The sequence below is a fragment of the Pleurodeles waltl genome, chromosome 3_1, assembly GCF_031143425.1.
Source record: "Pleurodeles waltl isolate 20211129_DDA chromosome 3_1, aPleWal1.hap1.20221129, whole genome shotgun sequence".
Classification (NCBI taxonomy): domain Eukaryota; kingdom Metazoa; phylum Chordata; class Amphibia; order Caudata; family Salamandridae; genus Pleurodeles; species Pleurodeles waltl.
This window is the reverse complement of record NC_090440.1, coordinates 394,285,005-394,305,148: the sequence shown is the minus strand read 5'-3', so window position 1 is coordinate 394,305,148 and position 20,144 is coordinate 394,285,005. Positions and strand designations below refer to the sequence as shown.

General features: G+C 45.4%; 1 protein-coding gene across 3 annotated transcripts in view; it reads left to right on the top strand.

Annotated features, from left to right (window-relative positions):
* CRTC3 (CREB regulated transcription coactivator 3) overlaps window positions 1-20,144 on the top strand; it is a 713,757-nt gene that overhangs the window by 584,663 nt on the left and 108,950 nt on the right. For all 3 annotated transcript variants that reach the window (XM_069222591.1, XM_069222590.1, XM_069222589.1), the window contains one exon: window positions 4,840-5,132. In XM_069222591.1, coding sequence (XP_069078692.1) covers window positions 4,840-5,132 — 293 coding nt within the window. The remainder of the gene's footprint in view (window positions 1-4,839; window positions 5,133-20,144) is intronic.

Here is a 20,144-nt window from a genome sequence, read left to right as displayed (position 1 = left end):
TTTCCATCAGTAGAATTTATGTGGGATTTATCTTTATTTATAAGCAGCAGATGTTCCTCTTGGTAAATAGAAACAATTACTGCCTACCAAAAGTTGGGTTGTACGTACAGTGGCCAACATACAAATGGCATACACATGCTTTTCAGCACAAAAAACACTTTTTTTCTGATGTATACTTTTAGCTGCAGTTTTCTCGTCTTTAGAATATGTCCAGGCACCAGACCGGATCCAGAAGAGTTTTTAGAACAGTCCCTGCGCATCTGGTGGTGTCATGAAGCTCCCTGTCAACTCCTCTCTGTCCTGGAAGTGACTGCTGGAGCCGTATGTAGGTGCCGCCCAAAAACGCCGACATCAGTTCCTTTCATTCCACACCTTCGTTCATTTATCATGAACTAGCTCCCAACTTTTTTCCTCATCAGTTGAAAAGCCCTTTCTCTTTTAAATGTATTTCTTCGGTGCAAGGAAACATATACCCTCCTAAAACTACAGTGTTTAAGAGTTGTAGCGACAGTTGCACATGAATTTCTGGTGCCTGGACATATTCTCTGGTGTTTGGATTCAGGCAACAACTTTAAGTTGTGCAAGTATGCCTTGATGCACCCGACGGGGGAATACAAATCTAAGCTGTACGTTGCCGAACACTGCTGTAAGTTGAATATGACCCTAGTCTGCTCGAAGTTGATGACTTGTTCCGCTCTCACCTTCCTTATCTTTGGGTAGCTCCAAATAAAAAAAGAAGTCAAAGCAGGACTGTTCCCAACTGCGCATATTTCCGTTTCAGAAGTCACAATGTCATCAAAGTGCTACCAGCGTCACTCCCATTGCCCTCCTATTGCCCTCCTGAGAAGCCAATTCTGCTGCAGATTCTGATGCACCATGAATTTCTGGTCGATTAGAGATTCTACAACAGTCTGAGGTTTTTAAGGAGGCTGTTCTCCACATCTTTGGCACTCTAGTGTCTCTCTATGGTACCCATGGGCCCATGGATGTTTCCAGTCGGGCTACTGTCAGCAGGTCCAGTCTCAGGGCCATCTGTGCCTCCTGAACCCGCATCTGGGCTGTCTTTGTTGCCAGAATCGCAATCCATGCCAGTTCTTGCTGTGTTGCTGCCGATGGCAGAGGAGGATGGTGATGCCATTGTTCTGTCCGACTATGAACTGATCTGTCTCGACCTTGATGCGCCTGGCTCCAGTACATTTTCGCTCTGATGAGACAGTGCCCTTGCCTAGGACCAGTCTTCCAGTGCTCCAAAAACCGTTTGGATTGGATTCTGACGAGAGCCAACCATGTTTTGTTGATAATGCTGATGGTGAGAACGCATTGTCCCTACAATATGGTGAAGACAAGCAGGAGGTCAGACTTCCCCTGACACACGGCTGGCTGCTTCTCCAAGCCCTTCAGCAGAACAGTTAGCTTCAATTGCCATTGGCATTAGACAGTCGGAGGAAGTGTTTACAGTTGGTTTCTGTTGAGGCTAAAACCAGTGTCCTCACAGAAATGTTACAACCTGGACAGACCTCATCTGAAGAACTACTGCTGTTCAACGAAGACCTGACCAACACTGTCATGGGCACCTGTGAAAGACAGGTGTGGCTTGGTATAACAAATCCGCTCTGAGTGACCCTGCCTTTCTGATGCAGCAGCCTACTCCTGAGATCTTGGTAGTACAGGTCTCCACTAGCAGGATTAACCCCAATTATTTTCCTACTCCCTAAAGAATTGAGGTATTGAGGAAAAGGATGTTTTCTTCCCTGGCCTTGTCCTCACCTCAGTCAATGTCAGCTATTTGCTGGGTAAGTATTTCCATGTGTTACAGGACATCGTTGCTGAGTTATTACCTGAAGTCCCAGAAGAATTCCGCACTAGCTTGGCACAGGCCATTCAGTATGGCCAGGACACTGCAAAGTATGTATTAGTCAGGCCTGCTTAGGCAGAGCAGTTGGCATTACCGAGGTGCTCCAGCCCACACATAGATAAGATCCATTGGCTTTTTGGGTGGTGTTCATGCGCTGTTCATGGTTGTGCCTTTCAACAGGTCTCTCCTTTTTGTCAAGAAGTCCAACTCTACCCTTGAGCGCTTCACAGAAACTAGACCTAATGTGGGCTCCCTCGGTCTATCTGCACCCACAAAGTAGTATCCTCTATAATTCCGCCTCCTCAGTTTAGCCTACAGACAGTATCAAAGTGGCCCACAATCCAAACAACATGCTTTCCAGTCATTCCAGGGTCAGGGTAGGTGAAGCAAAGGCAATTTTCAGGCCTGCAAGAACAGTGAACCTCCAAGTCCCCATCCCCTCTGGCAGCATGGCACACTACCACTTTGTGGGAGACCGAATCAGTCATTTTCTCCCTGAGTAGCACGTCATAATATCCAACAGGTGGGTCATGCAGATAGTCTAATGAGGCTATGCCATGCATTCTTTTCCATCCTTTCTCATCTTCCGCCCTTATCAGATCATCTTTTGGAAGACAATTTGTTCATTTTAGTGCACAGGGTTCAGTCTTTTTTTGGACAAAGGAGTCTCTAGAGGTTCCTGGCACTGAGATCCGAACTGGATACTACTACTGTTATTTCCGTGTGCCAAACATTGGCAGGATCCTCAGTCCTATGTTAGATCTTGACCTCTTAGTTTCTTCAAGCAGGACTATTCAAGATGCTCAAGCTGGCTAATGTTCTGTCCGCCCTCGATCCAGGAGACTGGATTGTAGCCATTGGACCTGCAGGACCCCTGATTCCATATCCCTGTTTTGCTGGCCCACAGGCACTACCTGTAGTTCAAGGTAGGCCACGAGAACTTTCCGCTTACCGTGCTCCCTGTTGGCCCCACCAGTGCCCCTCAGGTGTTCCATGATGCCAGTGGTCACAGCGTACATTGGAGTCTGAGGGTCCCAGTCTTCCCCTACCTTGATGACTTGCTGTTGAAGGTAGGCTAGCCATAGTCAGTCTTGGACCAATACCAGACGATGAACATCCTCATTACATCACTGGGGTTCACAACCAAATTGCCAAAGTCACTCCTGACTTTTTTGCAGAGGAGCCACCTTGGATACATACACTTTTAAGTCTTCTTTCTGGATCAATAAGTCCAGGACATTCGGACTCAGTAAGGCTGTCTCTAAAGCTTCTTGGCCTGCTGGCCTCCAGCATCCTGCTCAGAAAGCATGCCATATAGCACATGCGGGCTCTATAGTGATATCTGAAGTGTCAGTGGGCTCAACACCAATGACACCTGTCGGATTTCATCCAGGCTTCTCCATACCCCACCTGGAGATGAAGGTGGTGACAAATGTGTCACTGCTGGGTTAGGGGTATCATGTCGGGGAGTTGGAGATAAGAGGACTCTGGTCCCTGGCATAAACCTGCCTCCACATCAGCTTGCTGGCATTGCGGGCCATTTGCCTTGCATTGAAATCCTTCCTGTTGTCCATCAAGGGGATACTAGTTCATGTTCGGACAGACAGCACCATCACCATATGATATTGCAACAAGCTAGATGGGGTAGAGTCCTGAGTTATTTGCCAGGAAACTGGCTGAATTCTCCTAGTATTTCTTTGATCATACACCACCAAGTGGGATCTTTAAACAGTCCGGGTAAAGTCAGTTGGTGATGCCTAGCAGATCACGAATGGCAGGTACACCCAGAAGTTGTGCAGGTTGTCTTTCAGCAATAGGAAAACCCTGGCTCCATCTTTTCACCATCATCAAAACCTACAGTGTAAAAGCTGATGCAGTTGATGTTCCCAAGATGGCTGTCTCTGACACACCTACATTGGAGCCCAGGACTCCTGTATGCCCTCCTATTATTGTCTCTCATCTCACATCAGAAGATAAGTTTCGAAGTACAGACTGCCCATTTTTACAAACATTGCAGTGCTTAATTTGTAAAAGAGTGCCAGTGCCCAAATGTCATGCTCAGAAGACCGCGGCCAGTGTAATTAAATGTCAGCATGCCGAATACCAAGGCTACATAGTCCTAAATCCACTTCATGCCTGATTAATCTGGTACAGGACACTCCCTGCCCCTTGAACTCACTCTTGCAGGTTCTTTCTTTCTCCTTTTGTGACCATTTTGTCTGTGTTTCTCTTCTTTCTTCTTTCCGCTTTGTGTGTTTTTCCCTCTCTTGCTCTTGGTAAAAAGCTGATCTAGAAAATTGTGTGGCAGTCCCCAAAATGAGTGCCAGTGGTCCCCACCAGCAACCACCGGATCAAATTAAGCATTGGGTGCTTGATATTATTCATGTGCACATATCAGACACTTTTTTGCCCATTGTTTTAAAAAAAAGGCTTAACCAAACATTATTTCTTATGCAAACGGCAGCAAATGAATCAGAGTATGAGGTGTCTTCCAAGTTACTGATTTTTTAGTTCATTTTGCACAAAAATTCCTTTGGGTGGTTGAATGAAAAAGCAGGTTTTTGGATACAACAACTGCAGCTTTGTCCCCTGTTTCCTAACCGAAATAGCTTATCCAAACGCTGCTCATTAAAAGCCCTTTTTATGAAAGTGGCACCTCAACCTTACTTAGGTACTTGTTAATGCCGAGTTGCTGTATGCTTCTTTTATGGTTAATCTGAGTGTTCACTACCAAACTTTACTGTAATTTCTAGCATGGTTTGTTACACTGTTTGCTTAATGAAAAAAACTTGCAGAATACAGGATATAATGTTCATTGTTGAAGGGTAATGGGGAGACCGCCTATCAGGGAGATGTTTGTGTGTGAATGAGTTCTTTCTGGGGTAAATAATTGCGGTCCATTTTTAATTTTAAAAAGAAAGTTGATTATATGTGCTCAATTATTTTGAAAAAGTGACTGCATGATATGTTTTTCCTTACTTTAGGTGTACAAAGCACTTGTAGTAACTCCTCAGTTCACACAGGACTTAATACATCAATGTCCTCACTACAAAGCCATGGACAGTCATCACCTCACAGTAACCCTGCCTTTCATCCTTCGCTTCGTCTTGCTTCTCTCAGCAACCCCTCCCTTTCCACATCAGCCTTGAGTGTTTCTCCACGACGTCGTCAGACACCTGTCAGCCCCCTAACTCTTACACCTGGAATGGAGTCACAAAGGGGACTTAGCAGGCAATTGTCACCAACCAGCCCGCAAAGTATGTCCACCAACTCACAGGTAAGATGCTGCCAGATGCCTCAATAGAGTTATGTACACCCTCCATGGGCTGGAAAAATATGTGTTTCTTGTAGCAAAGTAAAACCTTTCATTCAGACGAAATGAAGATCCCGGGAAATGACAAACCAGGGCCCTAGAACACAAACAAATATTTATCATCATCTTAAAAGCTAACCTAGCCCCCATTAGAATGGGAAATATCAGCTCGAGGGGTGAGGCGGTAGGGGATAAACATTAAATTTAATTTGTAAAAAACAAAAGTACCTCCCCCGCCGCTCCTCTGTCCCTCAACGTTCCTCTGCAGACACAGGCTCCTAGCCTGGCCCGCGCCAATCCTGGCGCTGCTCAGAGCAGCGCCGGGATTGGCTGGGAGCGCCCAGCTAGGGCACTCCCAGGCAAACTGGGAGCCTGTGCAGGCTCTCTTTAGCCCAGCAACTTAGTTGCTGGGCTGGAGAGAGCCTACAGCGCATGTGTGTTTGGCCGGCCCGAGATGGCCGGCCAAACACACATGCGCTGTGAAGGGGGAGTGCTGAGCACTCCCCATCAGTGCACGTCGCCCCGTGGCCCCACCCACTTTAAAGAAAATGATAATAAACATAGTTTTATCGTATATTTTTTTTAAAGGTTTTGCAGCTGCCACTGCTGGCAGGGGTGACGCTCCTCCGCCCCAACAGGGGAGCTGCAACTAAGAATGGGACCTATTTAATACTATCAAATGAGTGTGTGAAAACTAAGTGCTGGTCAAAACGATGTGTGAAGGTAAAACATGCACCTCTCGGACATACTTTGGTATAAGTGAATGGGAAAGGAAACACAATCCCCTTCATGCCTTTGTAGCTTATTCCTAAGCAATGAATGAATGCTGTTGCACCGCCTATTGTTATCTTACATTCTGGCAATAGCCCTACACAGTTTGCATAACCGTTAAGTGGCTCTGGACTAATCCTTTGGTGACAGAAGGACACATTTAAATAATATCCACCATTGTGAATTCAATTATTTACTCACACAAAAAATGTAAAAGAAATGAGCACTCTCTTAAACTCATTGTCAAGAAATTTATCGATCAAATGTGTCAAGTGTCTTGCAGACTTATATGAAACTACAAGCAGTCCTTATTTTAAGTCGGTGGGGCCCACCAGCACTACTTTTTGGGGACCGGCACCTATTTTTCCTCATCAGACATTGATAGAGAGCAAGAGAGGGAAAAACAAACAATGCAGATAGATCGAGGCAGAGAATGATAGGAAAACCATCACAAAGGCAGAAAGCTGGATCCTGCAAGAGTGAGATAAAGGGGCACAGAGTGTCTGGTAGTGGCTTAAAAAGGGATGTGATGAATTGAAGTCTATGCAGCCTTGCTGCCATAGGCTTCTGAGCAGTACTTTGGGCACTGGTACTCATTTATTTACAAATTAAGCACTGCCCGCAGACACATGTGCTTAGTGTGAGGATGTCATGAACCAGCCTTGCTGGAAATTTGCTACAAAGTAAAAAGAAATTAAACCTCTGTAATTTTCAGGGAAAAATATCTTGCCAAATGTGATGGCTCTGGCAAATAAACCTGTCACTGCAGGTTATGGAGATCAATGTCCATCAACCCAAGAGGCGTGCCACATAGGCTTTACATTTTGTGGCAGGCTTATCACTAGGCACTCTAAAGGTGATGTGAGGAAAGCTTACAGATGGTCAGATCCCCTCGCAATCACTCTGGGCAGTATTTCACCCCATTGTTTTCCGCCCACTGTGCCATTGTAGGGAGAAGCCCATCGTATGCCAACCAGTAAGGACTATTCTCATCAGAACGGTCTCTCCCTAGGCTTAACATTAGGATACACTCGTTGGTAGAGCCTTCGTGTTACTGACCACAGAGCATCATCCAAGTTGGTATGACTAGGACTAAATGGTCCGAATAATACAGTGGTGTAGAACATATTTAAATAATACGGCTAAAAATGTTTTTAGATTTTAACATTAAAGAGAAGTAAGCCCCAGTTTGCATCTCCGATGCTCAAAGATGTAGATACAAGGTGCCATTGTCCCTAAGGGTATGAAGGCCCCAGCTTTAAATACTGTGGCAGTATTATTCCTACATAGCAGTCATCTTACTTGGTCTACCTCTCACTAATTTAATTTACAAAAGGAGTAGTTCCTTCAATAAAACTCAGACCAGTTATGCCAATTGCTTAGGGCTAGCTCTAACATATGGTATTATTTTGGGGTTAACACCAGTCTTTTGACAAATAACGAGGAACACAAAAGGGATATGTTTCTTCTCCTAAACACGTACTCCCAGGCTACAGTGACCTATAGACATGAAAGCTGAGACTTTGGTATGGTGGTGTACTTTTTGCCATATAACCAGGATGTGTCCGTGAAGTCTCTCTCTCTTTCTTTTTTCACCTGGAAACAGCTTCTTTTTATCAGCTCTCAGTTTCCACTCACTCATTTGATAGTGATGATTGGGAAACTAGGTTACCAATTATGACCCACCTGCCTTAATAAATATTTGTACTGCTGAGGCCCAGGTTATTTTGCTTTGTGTATGTAAAATATTCCAACAATTTTCACATTTGAATTTGTATCCTGCTCTGTTTTTTTATTGATTAATGAGAATACTGAATATAAACTAAGGACCAGTACAAGCCTCAGTGAAGTCTCAATACAGAACAGCTGTTTCTGATTACATAAAATAAGGAATCTCTAGAATATCAATTGCGAAAAACTATTTTACCTGAACTGTTTAACTAAAAAATACAAAGACAAATGGAATGCACCAGTTGGATAAAAACGTATTCATAGCATGTTTTTTTTTTAATCGAAATTGCCTTTTCAATGCCTTTCTTTGAAAGGAGCAAGATTTGAATGACATTAATCTGAAAAAAGGGTTTTCTGTTTCTTTTTCTACAAGGATTGCATAGATCCTTTCTCCATCAATTTGACTTCCTTCTCACACCCATAACTTTGTTACATTTCACTTTTTTCAGATGTTGCTCTGGCGTTTATTACTCACACTCCATTGCCTCTTTCAACTGCTTTGTGTTTCTCTCTACCCCAGTCTCTTCGTTTTTGTATCACATTTTTGTGTTGATTTCCTTGTGTACCACCATTACTACCTCTCCTCCACCATTCCCAATTTACCTTTGTGCCTTGTCTGCTCCTCTTCTATTAACTAACTTTTTCTTCCAACGCTGACGAATGCTGCATGACGCGCATTTTCTTAGAAATGCCTCTTTATATAAGTTACTAATAGAAACCGACGTTGCAGGAAATGGTTCTGCCTCATCTTGGATTGGGTCTTATGAGCAAATAAACGTCCTGGAGAAATCAAGTTATGAGGCTTTTCTATATCTCTTTTCTAAGAATCATGGTAAACAAAGAAGCATACGTTCGGAATCTTTCCACCAGTGCTTCATTCCACAGTCCCACCAATGCTATCTGCGCCCAATACTCCAGGACAGCTTGTGGGGCGCCCCCCTGGGTGGCTGCAAGTATGGGAAACCAGGGAAGTTTGGGAAATGTGAACTCCTAGCATGTAGCTGAGCGCATCATCTCCGTACATGCTACCTGGCAATGCAAGAGCGCTCACTTGCGTCTCTGCCGCACAGGGTCTCCGGTAAGTTATCAGCTCAGTTATAACATCATGTTGCTTTACACTGCACTTGGACACTTACGAGTGTATTCAAGTCTGAAGATTTTCTCAGTAGAAGAAATATAGCTGTCCATCATGAGGTTTCTCTGTAACACTAGAATATCTCTGTGCACATTTAGGATCACTTAAACACATTTTCCACTTTTGAAAAAAAAATTAAGCAATTAAAGTATACACTTTGGAAGCTGAATTTTATCTCTTTTTTCCTGTGTTAGTTAAAACGAAATGCAGCCATTTAAGACAAATCCTTCAACTGTTACCTGAAAACCACCACCATAAAAGCATTTTTATAAAATGTAACAAAAGCTGTTGTTAAGCTACAATCAGAGTCAAAACCAGCACCAGAGCTTTAAGAATCACTGACAGTCCACTGAACCCCTCATGCCCTGCAGGGTCAAAGAAGCAGTTTGATTATTTCCAGCTCACTCAGACCCTTCTCTGAATAGAGTAATCTTCCTTAAAGGCTATTTTGGGCTGAAGCCAAAAAAAAAGTGACTTGTTTTACCTTTTTAACTAAAGTATTTTCTCTCCTCTTCCTGCCCCATCAGTAACAGTTTCATCACTTTTTGGCACGTGTACTTGTGCGGGAAAGAAGGCTTGGAATGATGAGAAAGATGTTTTTATACCCGTCTTCAATACATCCACTCCAAGAAAACATTCAAAATCTGTTTACAGTCCCCATTTCTTAGGCTTACAGCTAGGAAGTGATTTTTCCTAAGGGCAAAACATGGGACATTTGGTGTCCACCCAGTCCAGAAAGATGAGGGAGTTAAAATCCTCTGCTCTAGAGGTGACCAGGGCTGACTTGCCCCTTGTTTTTCCCAGAGCAATCACCACTGTTCTAATTTGCCATTAGTTACAAAGCACCCAACATTAGGTTTCCTGTTCTGTGCCAAGGTGCCTTTCTCTGCTGGGAAACCTCTCAGTGTTGAGTCGGTGTGGATATTTGCCATTGATACTACCCATGTCAATATATTATATGCGTATGTCACGTGCTAAGTTATAAAAAGGCATCAGGCCTGTTTCACAGCCTGCACAGTCCTCAGCTGAGGAGCGTCAAACCATCCATGGTGGACGTGCTCCCTTCCATTCGTTAGAAAACAACGGTCTAAACACAGGCAAACATGCCAGAAAAGAGGAAAAACTTGGATGGCCCACATACAAGAAAAATGCATTCAGGAATATCCAAGGAGATGTAGGTTAAGATCAGTTCTTCCAGGTTATGACCATTCAGTAGATATTGCCGAATGACCTTGTGTATTAGGCATGATGAACCAGTAGAAGAGTCACTCTTCCTTAACTTGGACCATCAGAATCTGATCCTTTCTTAGTTCAGTGCACTTTTCCACAAACTGACTATACACACAGAAGCAGCTTGTTCCTCTGTTCTTTAGGGTTGCAACTATAGAGTGAGATTGGATTTAATACAGTTGTTTGTGGAGCTGCTTCCTAGGAAGAACAGGAATTACTTTTAAACGAACCCAAAGGAAGACATGATTAACTTCGATTAGTGTATAAGTATCTTTTTGCTCCGGCTGATGTTAGCCTCCTAGCTGCTGGGCCTTTTTCCCCCCCAGTGCGGAGTCCTTTTTTGGCTATTTGGGGTAGTTCGCGCTTAGGCCTTCATAACTTTTTGTCCACATAAGCTATGCATGCCAAATTTGCGTCCTTTTTCCCAACATCCTAGGGATTCTAAAGGTACCCAGAGTTTCTGGGTTCCCCTGGAGGAGACCAAGAAATTAGCCAAAATGCACCTCGATATATATATTTTTTTAAATGGGAAAAAAGGGCTGCCGAAGAAGGCTTGTGGTTTTTACCCTGAAAATGACATCAACAAAGGGTTTGCGGTGCTAAAATCACCATCTTCCCAGCTTTCAGGAACAGGCAGAGTTGAATCAGAAAACCAATTTTGCAGCACTTTTTGGGCATTTTACTGGGACATACTTCATTTTTACTATTTTTGGTACTTTCATCCTCCTTCCAGTTAGTGACAGAAATGGGTGTGAAACCAACACTGGATCCCGGTAAGCTAAGTGTTTCTGAAAAGTAGACACAATTCTGAATTCAGCAAGGGGTCATTTGTGTAGATCCTACAAGGTTTTCCTACAGAAAATAACAGCTGGAAAAAAAATATATTGAAATTGAGCTGAAAAAAACAGCCATTTTTCTCAACGTTTTGCTCTGTAACTTTTTCCTGGAATGTAAGATTTTTTAAAGCAATATACCGTTAATGTGTGCTGGACTCTTGTGGTTGCAGGGAAATATAGGGCTTGTAGGTTCATCAAGAGCCCTAGGTCCCAGAGCCAATAAATGAGCTGCACCTTGCAACGGGTTTTCATTCTATACCGGGTATACAGCAATTCATTTGCTGAAATATAAAGAGTGAAAAATAGGTATCAAGAAAACCTTTGTATTTCCAAAATGGGCATAAGATAAGGTATTGAGCAGCAGTGGTTATGTGCCCATCTCTGAATTCTGGGGTGCCCATACTAGCATGTGAATTACAGGCCATTTCTCAAATAGACGTCTTTTTTACACACTGTCTTACATTTGGAAGAATAAAATGTAGAGAAAGACAAGGGGCAATAACACTTGTTGTGCTATTCTGTGTTCCCCCAAGTCTCCCGATAAAAATGGTACCTCACTTGCGTGGGTAGGCCTAATGCTCGCTACAGGAAAGGCAATATGGACACATCACATTTTTACATTAAAATCAGATGTGTTTTTTGCAAAGTGCCTAGCTATGGATTTTAGCCTCTAGCTCAGCCGGCACCTACGGAAACCTACCAAACCTGCACATTTTTGAAAACTAGCCCTAGGGGAATCCAGGATGGGCTGACTTGTGGGGCTCTGATCAGGTTCTGTTACCCCGAATCCTTTGCAAACCTCAAAATGTGGCCAAATAAACACTTTTTCCTCACATTTCGGTGACAGAAAGTTCTGGAATCTGAGAGGAGCCACAAATTTCCTTCCACCCAGCGTTCCCCCAAGTCTCCCTATAAAAATGATACCTCACTTGTGGGGGTAGGCCTAGTGCCCGCGACAGGAAATGCCCCAAAACACAACGTGGACATATCACATTTTCACAAAGAAAACATAGCTGTTTTTTGCAAAGTGCCTAGCTGTGGATTTTGACTTCTAGCTCAGCTGGCACCTAGGGAAACCTAGCAAACCTGCACAGTTTTTAAAACTAGACACCTAGGGGAATCCAAGATGGGGTGACTTGTTGGGCTCTGATCAGGTTCTGTTACCCAGAATCCTTTGCAAACCTCAAAATGTGGCCCAAAAAACACTTTTTCCTCACATTTCGGTGACGGAAAGTTCTGGATTCTGAGAGGAGCCACAAATGTCCTTCCACCCAGCTTTCCCACAAATCTCCCGATAAAAATGGTACCTCACTTGTGTGGGTAGGCCTAGTGCCCGCGACAGGAATAGATCACACAACGGTCAATGTTGGTACTTACATGAGGCAACTGTTGACCCTGGGGTGATCCATTCCTTACGCAGGCACTAGGTATAGGCACTCAAGTGGGGTAATGTTTTTATCTGGACAGGTGAGGAATCACTGGGTGGTAGGAATTTTGTGGATCGCAGCATATTCTTGTAGTTTGTGTGACAGAAATGCAAGAAAAATAGAGTTTTTATTTAACATTTCAGCTTTGCAGGGTATTCTGGATAAGAAAACTTTGGGAAATCCACACAAGTCACACCTCTGTGGACTTCCCCGGATGTCTAGTTTCCAGGAATGTTTGGGTTTAGTATGTTTCGCTATATAGCCGCCGAACCCAGGAGCAAAAACACAGGTGCCTGCTGTAGGAAAGTACCATCTTGCCTGGTATGTTACCCCCATATTTCACTGTATATATGTTGTTTTAGTCTATGTGTCATGTGCCCTGTATGTGTTCCCTGTGTGATGCCGAACTGTCTCACTGAGGCTCTGCTAACCAGAACCTCAGTGGTTATGCGCTCTCTGCTTTCCAAATTTGTCACTTACAGGCTAGTCATTAAATTTACCAATTCACATTGGCATACTGGTACACCCATATAATTCCCTAGTATATGGTACTGAGGTACCCAGGGTATTGGGGTTTCAGGAGATCCCTTTGGGCTGCAGCATTTCTTTTGACACCCATAGGGAGCTCTGACAATTCTTACACAGGCCTGCCACTGCAGCCTGCGTGAAATAATGTCCACGTTATTTCACAGCCATTTACCACTGCACTTAAGTAACTTATAAGTCACCTATGTCTAACCTTCACCTGGTGAAGGTTGGGTGCAAAGTTACTTAGTGTGTGGGCACCCTGGCACTAGCCAAGGTGCCCCCACATCGTTCAGGGCAAATTCCCCGGACTTTGTGAGTGCAGGGACACCATTACACGCGTGCACTGTACATAGGTCACTACCTATGTACAGCGTCACAATGGTAACTCCGAACATGGCCATGTAACATGATCCCCCGGGTCTCTAGCACAGTACTCAGGTACTGCCAAACTGCCTTTCCGGGGTCTCCACTGCAGCTGCTGCTGCTGCCAACCCCTCAGACAGGTTTCTGCCCTCCTGGGGTCCAGGCAGCCCTGGCCCAGGAAGGCAGAACAAAGGATTTCCTCTGAAGGAGGGTGTAACACCCTCTCCCTTTGGAAATAGGTGTCAGGGCTGGGGAGAAGTAGCCTCCCCCAGCCTCTGGAAATGCTTTGATGGGCACAGATGGTGCCCATCTCTGCATAAGCCAGTCTACACCAGTTTAGGGATCCCCCAGCCCTGCTCTGGCACGAAACTGGACAAAGGAAAGGGGAGTGACCACTCCCCTGACCTGCACCTCCCAGGGGAGGTGCCCAGAGCTCCTCCAGTGTGTCCCAGACCTCTGCCATCTTGGAAACAGAGGTGTTTGTGGCACACTGGACTGCTCTGAGTGGCCAGTGCCAGCAGGTGACGTCAGAGGCGCCTTCTGATAGGCTCTTACCTCTCTTGGTAGCCAATCCTCCTTCCTTGGTAGCCAAACCTCCTTTTCTGGCTATTTAGGGTCTCTGCTTTGGGGAATTCTTTAGATAACGTATGCAAGAGCTCACCAGAGTTCCTCTGCATCTCCCTCTTCACCTTCTGCCAAAGGATCGACCGCTGACTGCTCAGGACGCCTGCAAAACCGCAACAAAGTAGCAAGACGACTACTAACAACCTTGTATTGCCTCATCCTACCGGCTTTCTCGACTGTTTCCAGGTGGTGCATGCTCTGGGGGTAGTCTGCCTCCTCCCTGCACCAGGAGCTCTAAAGAAATCTCCCGTGGGTCAACGGAATCTTCCCCCTTCTGACGCAGGCACCAAAAGACTGCATCACTGGTCCTCTGGGACCCCTCTTAGCCCGGCGAGCGTGGTCCCTGGAACTCAGCAACTCTGTCCAAGTGACTCCCACAGTCCAGTGACTCTTCAATCCAAAGTTTGGTGGAGGTAAGTCCTTGTCTCCCCACGCTAGACTGCATTGCTGGGAACCGCGTGATTTGCAGCTCCTCTGGCTCCTGTGCACTCTTCCAGGATTTCCTTCGTACACAGCCAAGCCTGGGTCCCCGACACTCCTTCCTGCAGTGTATAACCTTCTGAGTTGTCCTCCGGCATCGTGGGACTCCCTTTTGTGACTTCGCGTTGACTCCGGTTAACTTTACTTCCAAGTGCCTGTTCAGGTACTTCTGCGAGTGCTGCCTGCTTCTGTGAGGGCTCCCTGAGTTGCTGGGCGCCCCCTCTGTCTCCTCCTCCAAGTGGCGACATCCTGGTCCTTCCTGGGCCACAGCAGCACCCAAAAACCTCTACTGCAACCCTTGCAGCTAGCAAGGCTTGTTTGCGGTCTTTCTGCGTGCAAGCTTCATCGCGACGTGGGACATCCGTCTTCCAAAGGAGAAGTCCCTAGCTCTCTTCTTTTTTGCAGAACTCCAAGCTTCTTCCATCCGGTGGCAGCTTCCTTACACCCTCAGCTGGCATTTCCTGGGCTCCTGCCCAATCTCGACACTGTTGTGACTATTGGACTTGGTCCCCTTGTCTTACAGGTACTCAGGTCCGGAAATCCACTGTTGTTGCATTGCTGGTGTTTGTTCTTCCTGCAGAATCTCCCTATCACGACTTCTGTGCTCTCTGGGGGTAGTAGGTGCACTTTACATCTACCTTTCAGGGTCTTGGGGTGGGCTATTTTTCTAACCCTCACTGTTTTCTTACAGTCCCAGAGACCCTCTACGAGCTCACATAGATTGGGGGTCCATTCGTGGTTCGCATTCCACTTTTGGAGTATATGGTCTGTGTTGCCCCTGTACCTATGTGCTCCGATTGCAATCTATTGTAATTCTACACTGTTTGCATTACTTTTCTTGCTAATACTTACCTATGTTTGGTTTGTGTACATATATCTTGTGTATATATCTTATCCTCATACTGAGGGTACTCACTGAGATACTTTTGGCATATTGTCATAAAAATAAAGTACCTTTATTTTTAGTACTTTTGTGTATTGTGTTTTCTTATGATATTGTGCATATGACACCAGTGGTATAGTAGGTGCTTTACATGTCTCCTAGTTCAGCCTAAGCTGCTTTGCCATAGCTACCTTCTATCAGCCTAAGCTGCTAGAAACACCTCTTCTACACTAATAAGGGATAACTGGACCTGGCACAAGGTGTAAGTACCTCTGGTACCCACTACAAGCCAGGCCAGCCTCCTACACCTGCCTTACAAAACCAGTTTGTTTTGTGATAGATAATTTTGATGTCTCCACAATACAATTTGGGCAGTGGAATTCCGGGATGAACTAAATTGTGGAGCTCCCAAGAGAGCACCCTCTCTGTGCTTGCCCCCGCATTCACCTGCTCTCTGGGTTGGGCTAACCCACTATTGCACAGACTGTGCTTGCGAAGGGACAACAGGACTGCCCTCATCACCTCCCTCACAATTTACTGGAAGGAGTTATCCAATGGGACTCCTCCAACTGAAAAATCACTCCCAGAGTCTGCGCCATTGTCCTGTCCCTCAGATGCTGTCTCAGTCTCTGATCCTATGTCAGAACTGTCCTCTATAACTAGAGTGACGTCAGCAGCAATCATCCTTCAAGATGCCATCTCTGCTATTGGCTAAACTGTTGCTCTAAAACACTAGCCTACATAGACAGTCACAAAATTACTGGTGTGTGTGTGTGTGTGATACGTGCAACAGTAGAGGCCACCTTACCTGCGCTTCTTCCCTCAATCAGCACTTTCTTTCAAGACACTGAAACACCTTGTCACATACCATTCGTCACAGTCTTTAGCACCTCCTGCACCCAGTCCAACAATCATTTTTGGTGCACCCACTTCCATTTCCTCCTCCTCGGATTCCCTCATTACCACCTAGAAAACGTGCTCTTTATCTCTCCATAGCCACCCCCCACCCTGCCCATACATTTCATTTGTATTATAGCGCAGGTAGTGGCTGACTTTACTAATGTACTCAGCTATTTACATAAAATACAGATTTGCTCTTTGCAGTAGTCATATAAACCTTCTGCGCTTCTTGATGGCACTAAACCTGCTACTAGACAAAAGTCAACTGGTGGCAAATATATATATATATATATATATATATATATATATATATATATATATATATATATATATATATGGGTCTGGTTTTCCTGGGGGACGATTGCAGCCCCCAGGGAAACCACACATGCACTGACAAAAGTGATATATATATATATATATATATATATATCTCCCTCTCTCTCTACATGGATATATCTAGATATGTAGATCTATATATAGATATATATAGATATAGATATATCCATGTAGATAAACATATCTATCTACATGGATTGATATATCTATATATATATATATATATATATATATATAGATAGATCTGTATTTTTTTGGTAGTTGTAGGGTTTCCTTGGGAGCCAAAATGGCCCCCAGGGAAACCCTACAACTACTAAAAAAAAAAATAGCCCCCACAGGGGGTCTCCGTGCCTACGGGCGACCCCCTGGCAATTTCGTTTTTTTTGTGTTTTTTTTTAAATTAGCCCTTGGGTGTGGCACGATCGCACCCCCCCTCCACCCCCCTCAGGGGGCACCAACATTGAAATTAAAAAATATGGCCCCACAGGGGGGCGCCCTGCCTACGGGCGACCCCCTGTCAATTTCGTTTTTTGAAAGAAAAAAAATTAGCCCCTGGGAGTGGCGCGATCGCGCCGCCTAGTGGGTCCCAACATTGAAATTTAAAAATATGGTCCCGGAGGGTGGGGGGCAGCCCGTTTTCCTAGGGGGGCCGACCCCCCCCAAGTGAAATCCCTGGTGTCTCATGGTGTTTCCTGCCCATCAATCACAGCTGTGCTGCGATCGAGGGCCAGGAAACGCATTCAGGAAGGCCTCGTATGAAAGGGGAGAATCTTCCCTTTCATACGAGGCCTTCCCGAACGTGGGGAAGGCCGTTTTGGGCCGTTTTCCCCATTGGAGCAGGAAGCGGGCGTAGAAACAACACTGTGACGTCAGCGCGCCTCGCGGCATGCTGACGTCACAAAGGGGCGGGGGGAGACACGGAAGCTCTTCCGTGTCTCCCAGGGCTTAAAAAAAAAAATGTAAATCCTCGGGTGCAACACACCCGAGGCTTTTCGAACCCCCTCCCTGGTGTCGGCCAGTGGTCGTGACCCGCAGCAGGGAAGTAGTGTGGGCGTCTGGCCTACGCCCGTATTAAAGAGGTTAGTCCTGGATCTCCCTTTTATGCAGCCTTTCCTGTTTGAGCTTGTGTGGCTGAAAATATCAAAATAATGAAGACTCAAGTGAAGGCTCCAAAGTCAGGAGATGGAGAACAAGGATGTCGCTTTAAGGGCAGGTCATATTCTTTATTAAAATCCAACAATGTTCTTTATTTTTGTGCAAACCAATCCGTAACTGCAGCATTCTGAATTTTTTTCAGCAGCATAAACATTGTGAGGTAAGGTGCAGCCCTCCAATGTTGCAAGAAGAAATAGTTCACTGTTAAAACTGTCTAGCACAAACTAATAAGAGGGAAATCATCTCCATTTGTGGCAGAGGATAACAAGAGACAAATAGTCGTGCAATGGTATGCTGAATGGGTACATAATCTGATTCCGCTGCTTTCCACTCAGTATGTGGCACAAGCCTTGAGACCAATTCTCCTGGAGAAGCTAGAGCAGGAAGTAGAATGTTTGCTGTCATGTTTGGCTGTAGACACACATTCACTACATACTCCTTCAATCTAGTGTTGGGGCCAGAGTGCTACAAGTTGCTTTTCTTGGAAGAAGTGTTCTGAGTCGAGGGATCAAGTGACTCCTCCTCTCAATGATATTGCACGTGGGCATCGACTCCTTTGTTAGATTGTTTTCTCTCCGACCTGTCTTTCAACTTACTTTGGTTTCAATACCCTCTCTCATTTTACCCTTTTTCAACAGTATTGTTATCGCTTAAGCATCTTTCATCTTAGCAATCTCCTTGATTCATCAGGTTGGGCACAAAGCACCCACCCTTCTGGTTGCCGACACCCAACTCGGCCCTACCTTCCATGCGGCACCGACGGACATGCTAACCTGATGGAACTGACTCAATTTCGCTTCCGTCCTCGGTGCTGTGCAAAAGTTCCACACATCGATTAACATCTTGCATGCCACCTCTGCCTCTCCTCCAATCATTGAGAATCTGTCTGTGACTCCTGCAAATCCTTCTGATCAAAGAAGACCCTTCAGGACGGAAGAGCTCATTGGTTAGAAATGGCACACAAGACTCCAGATGACACCCCAGACATCTTTGGAGAGGAGCATGCACAAGAGGAGCCTCCACAGGAGGAAGAGGCCCTTTCTATCCAAGACTCTTCAGACACCGACATCCAGTCGGACATCGAAAGCCAGATCACCTCAGCTCAGCCTATCAGTACTGAGGTCCCGCCTGTTCACCATAAGAGAGTTAAAAAAAATAAAAACCTTCTTGAGGTCGCCTGTCCTCGGTCAGTACGGAAAAGCTATTTCTGCTGTACCCACCCTCCAACTCGGTACCAAAATGATCTGAAAAGACCAAGGCTTCGTCCTCGGCTTCAACCTCTATTTCCACAGACTGAGAGGTTGTCTCCGTTTCCATTCTAGCCTTGCACCAAGCCGAACACCAGCAGTCTCACTTTGGTGCCAACCAAACCACAACAACTGAAATCTTCGGTGCCAAAAACATTAGAGCCAGAATCATCGAAACATAGAGAATCGGGCCAGTATTCTGATACCCCTTCTACAGTGGAGCCCTTACTTGAAACCATGGACGCTTGTCAGTGGTGCCTCCAAGTTCAGGAGGGTACAGGATGTGTAATTGCTACGCCTTCCTCTCCTGTACTTATAGAAAGGAACCTTTCATTCCAGGAGGCTTTGGACATTCCTTCACCAGCCAAAAAGAGGACCAAGGAATAGACCACCAGTCCACCACTTCCTACTCCACCTCCTATGCCTCCTTCTTCACTTCCACCTCCTTCCCCTCCTCATTCTCCCACTTCATCTACACCGGGAGATTACACTCCTCAGGGTTCTCCTCTGATTGCAGCTGGGGATTTATATGGGCCTCAAGAATACCCAGACTTTTGGGATGCTTATGATCACGACCCTATCCCATCTAATGACCCTGAACTTTACCCAACATGCCCCTCACCTCCAAAGACACTGCATCATATCAGCAGGTAATAGCTGAAGCAGCCACATTCCGTAACGTGGAGCTGCGTAAAGACCAAATCGAGCAAGATTTTCTGTTTGATACCCTTACTTCCACTAATAAAGGTATTCGCTATCTTCAAGTGCTCCCTTGACGGTCCGCTCTATGATTATCACTGCAGGAGTGGAGAAGAAATACAAATCAGCCCCCTCTGACCCTCTCTACTTTAGGTCTCAGGTCCCACCCGACTCCATTGTACTCACCACAGCTTGGAAGCCAGCCATTAGCCAGGCCACTGGGGATTGTCCTCCTCTTGTGAAGGAGAGTAAGAAGGTCAATGTTGCTGGCAAAAGAGTTGTGGCACAGGCCATAAATCATTGGCATATCACCATTTCACAAGCCTTGTTTCCCAGGTACAACTGGGTTCACTGGGACGAAATGGAGGATCTCTTCCAGTTCTTACGAGATGAGCAACATAAAAGAGGGCAGCAGATAGTTGCAGGGGGGCAGGTAGTCTCCAATAATTCAGTTCACTGAGACCTGAACGCCGCTGACATAGCAGCACATGGCATCAATACCAGTGTCCTTCTCCGAAGACACGCTTGGCTGCGTTACTCTGGTTTTAAACCAAAGGTCCAGCAGGTGGCCCTAAATATGCCCTTCAGCAAGGGGCATCTTTTTGGAGCCTTGAGTAGACACCACCATTAA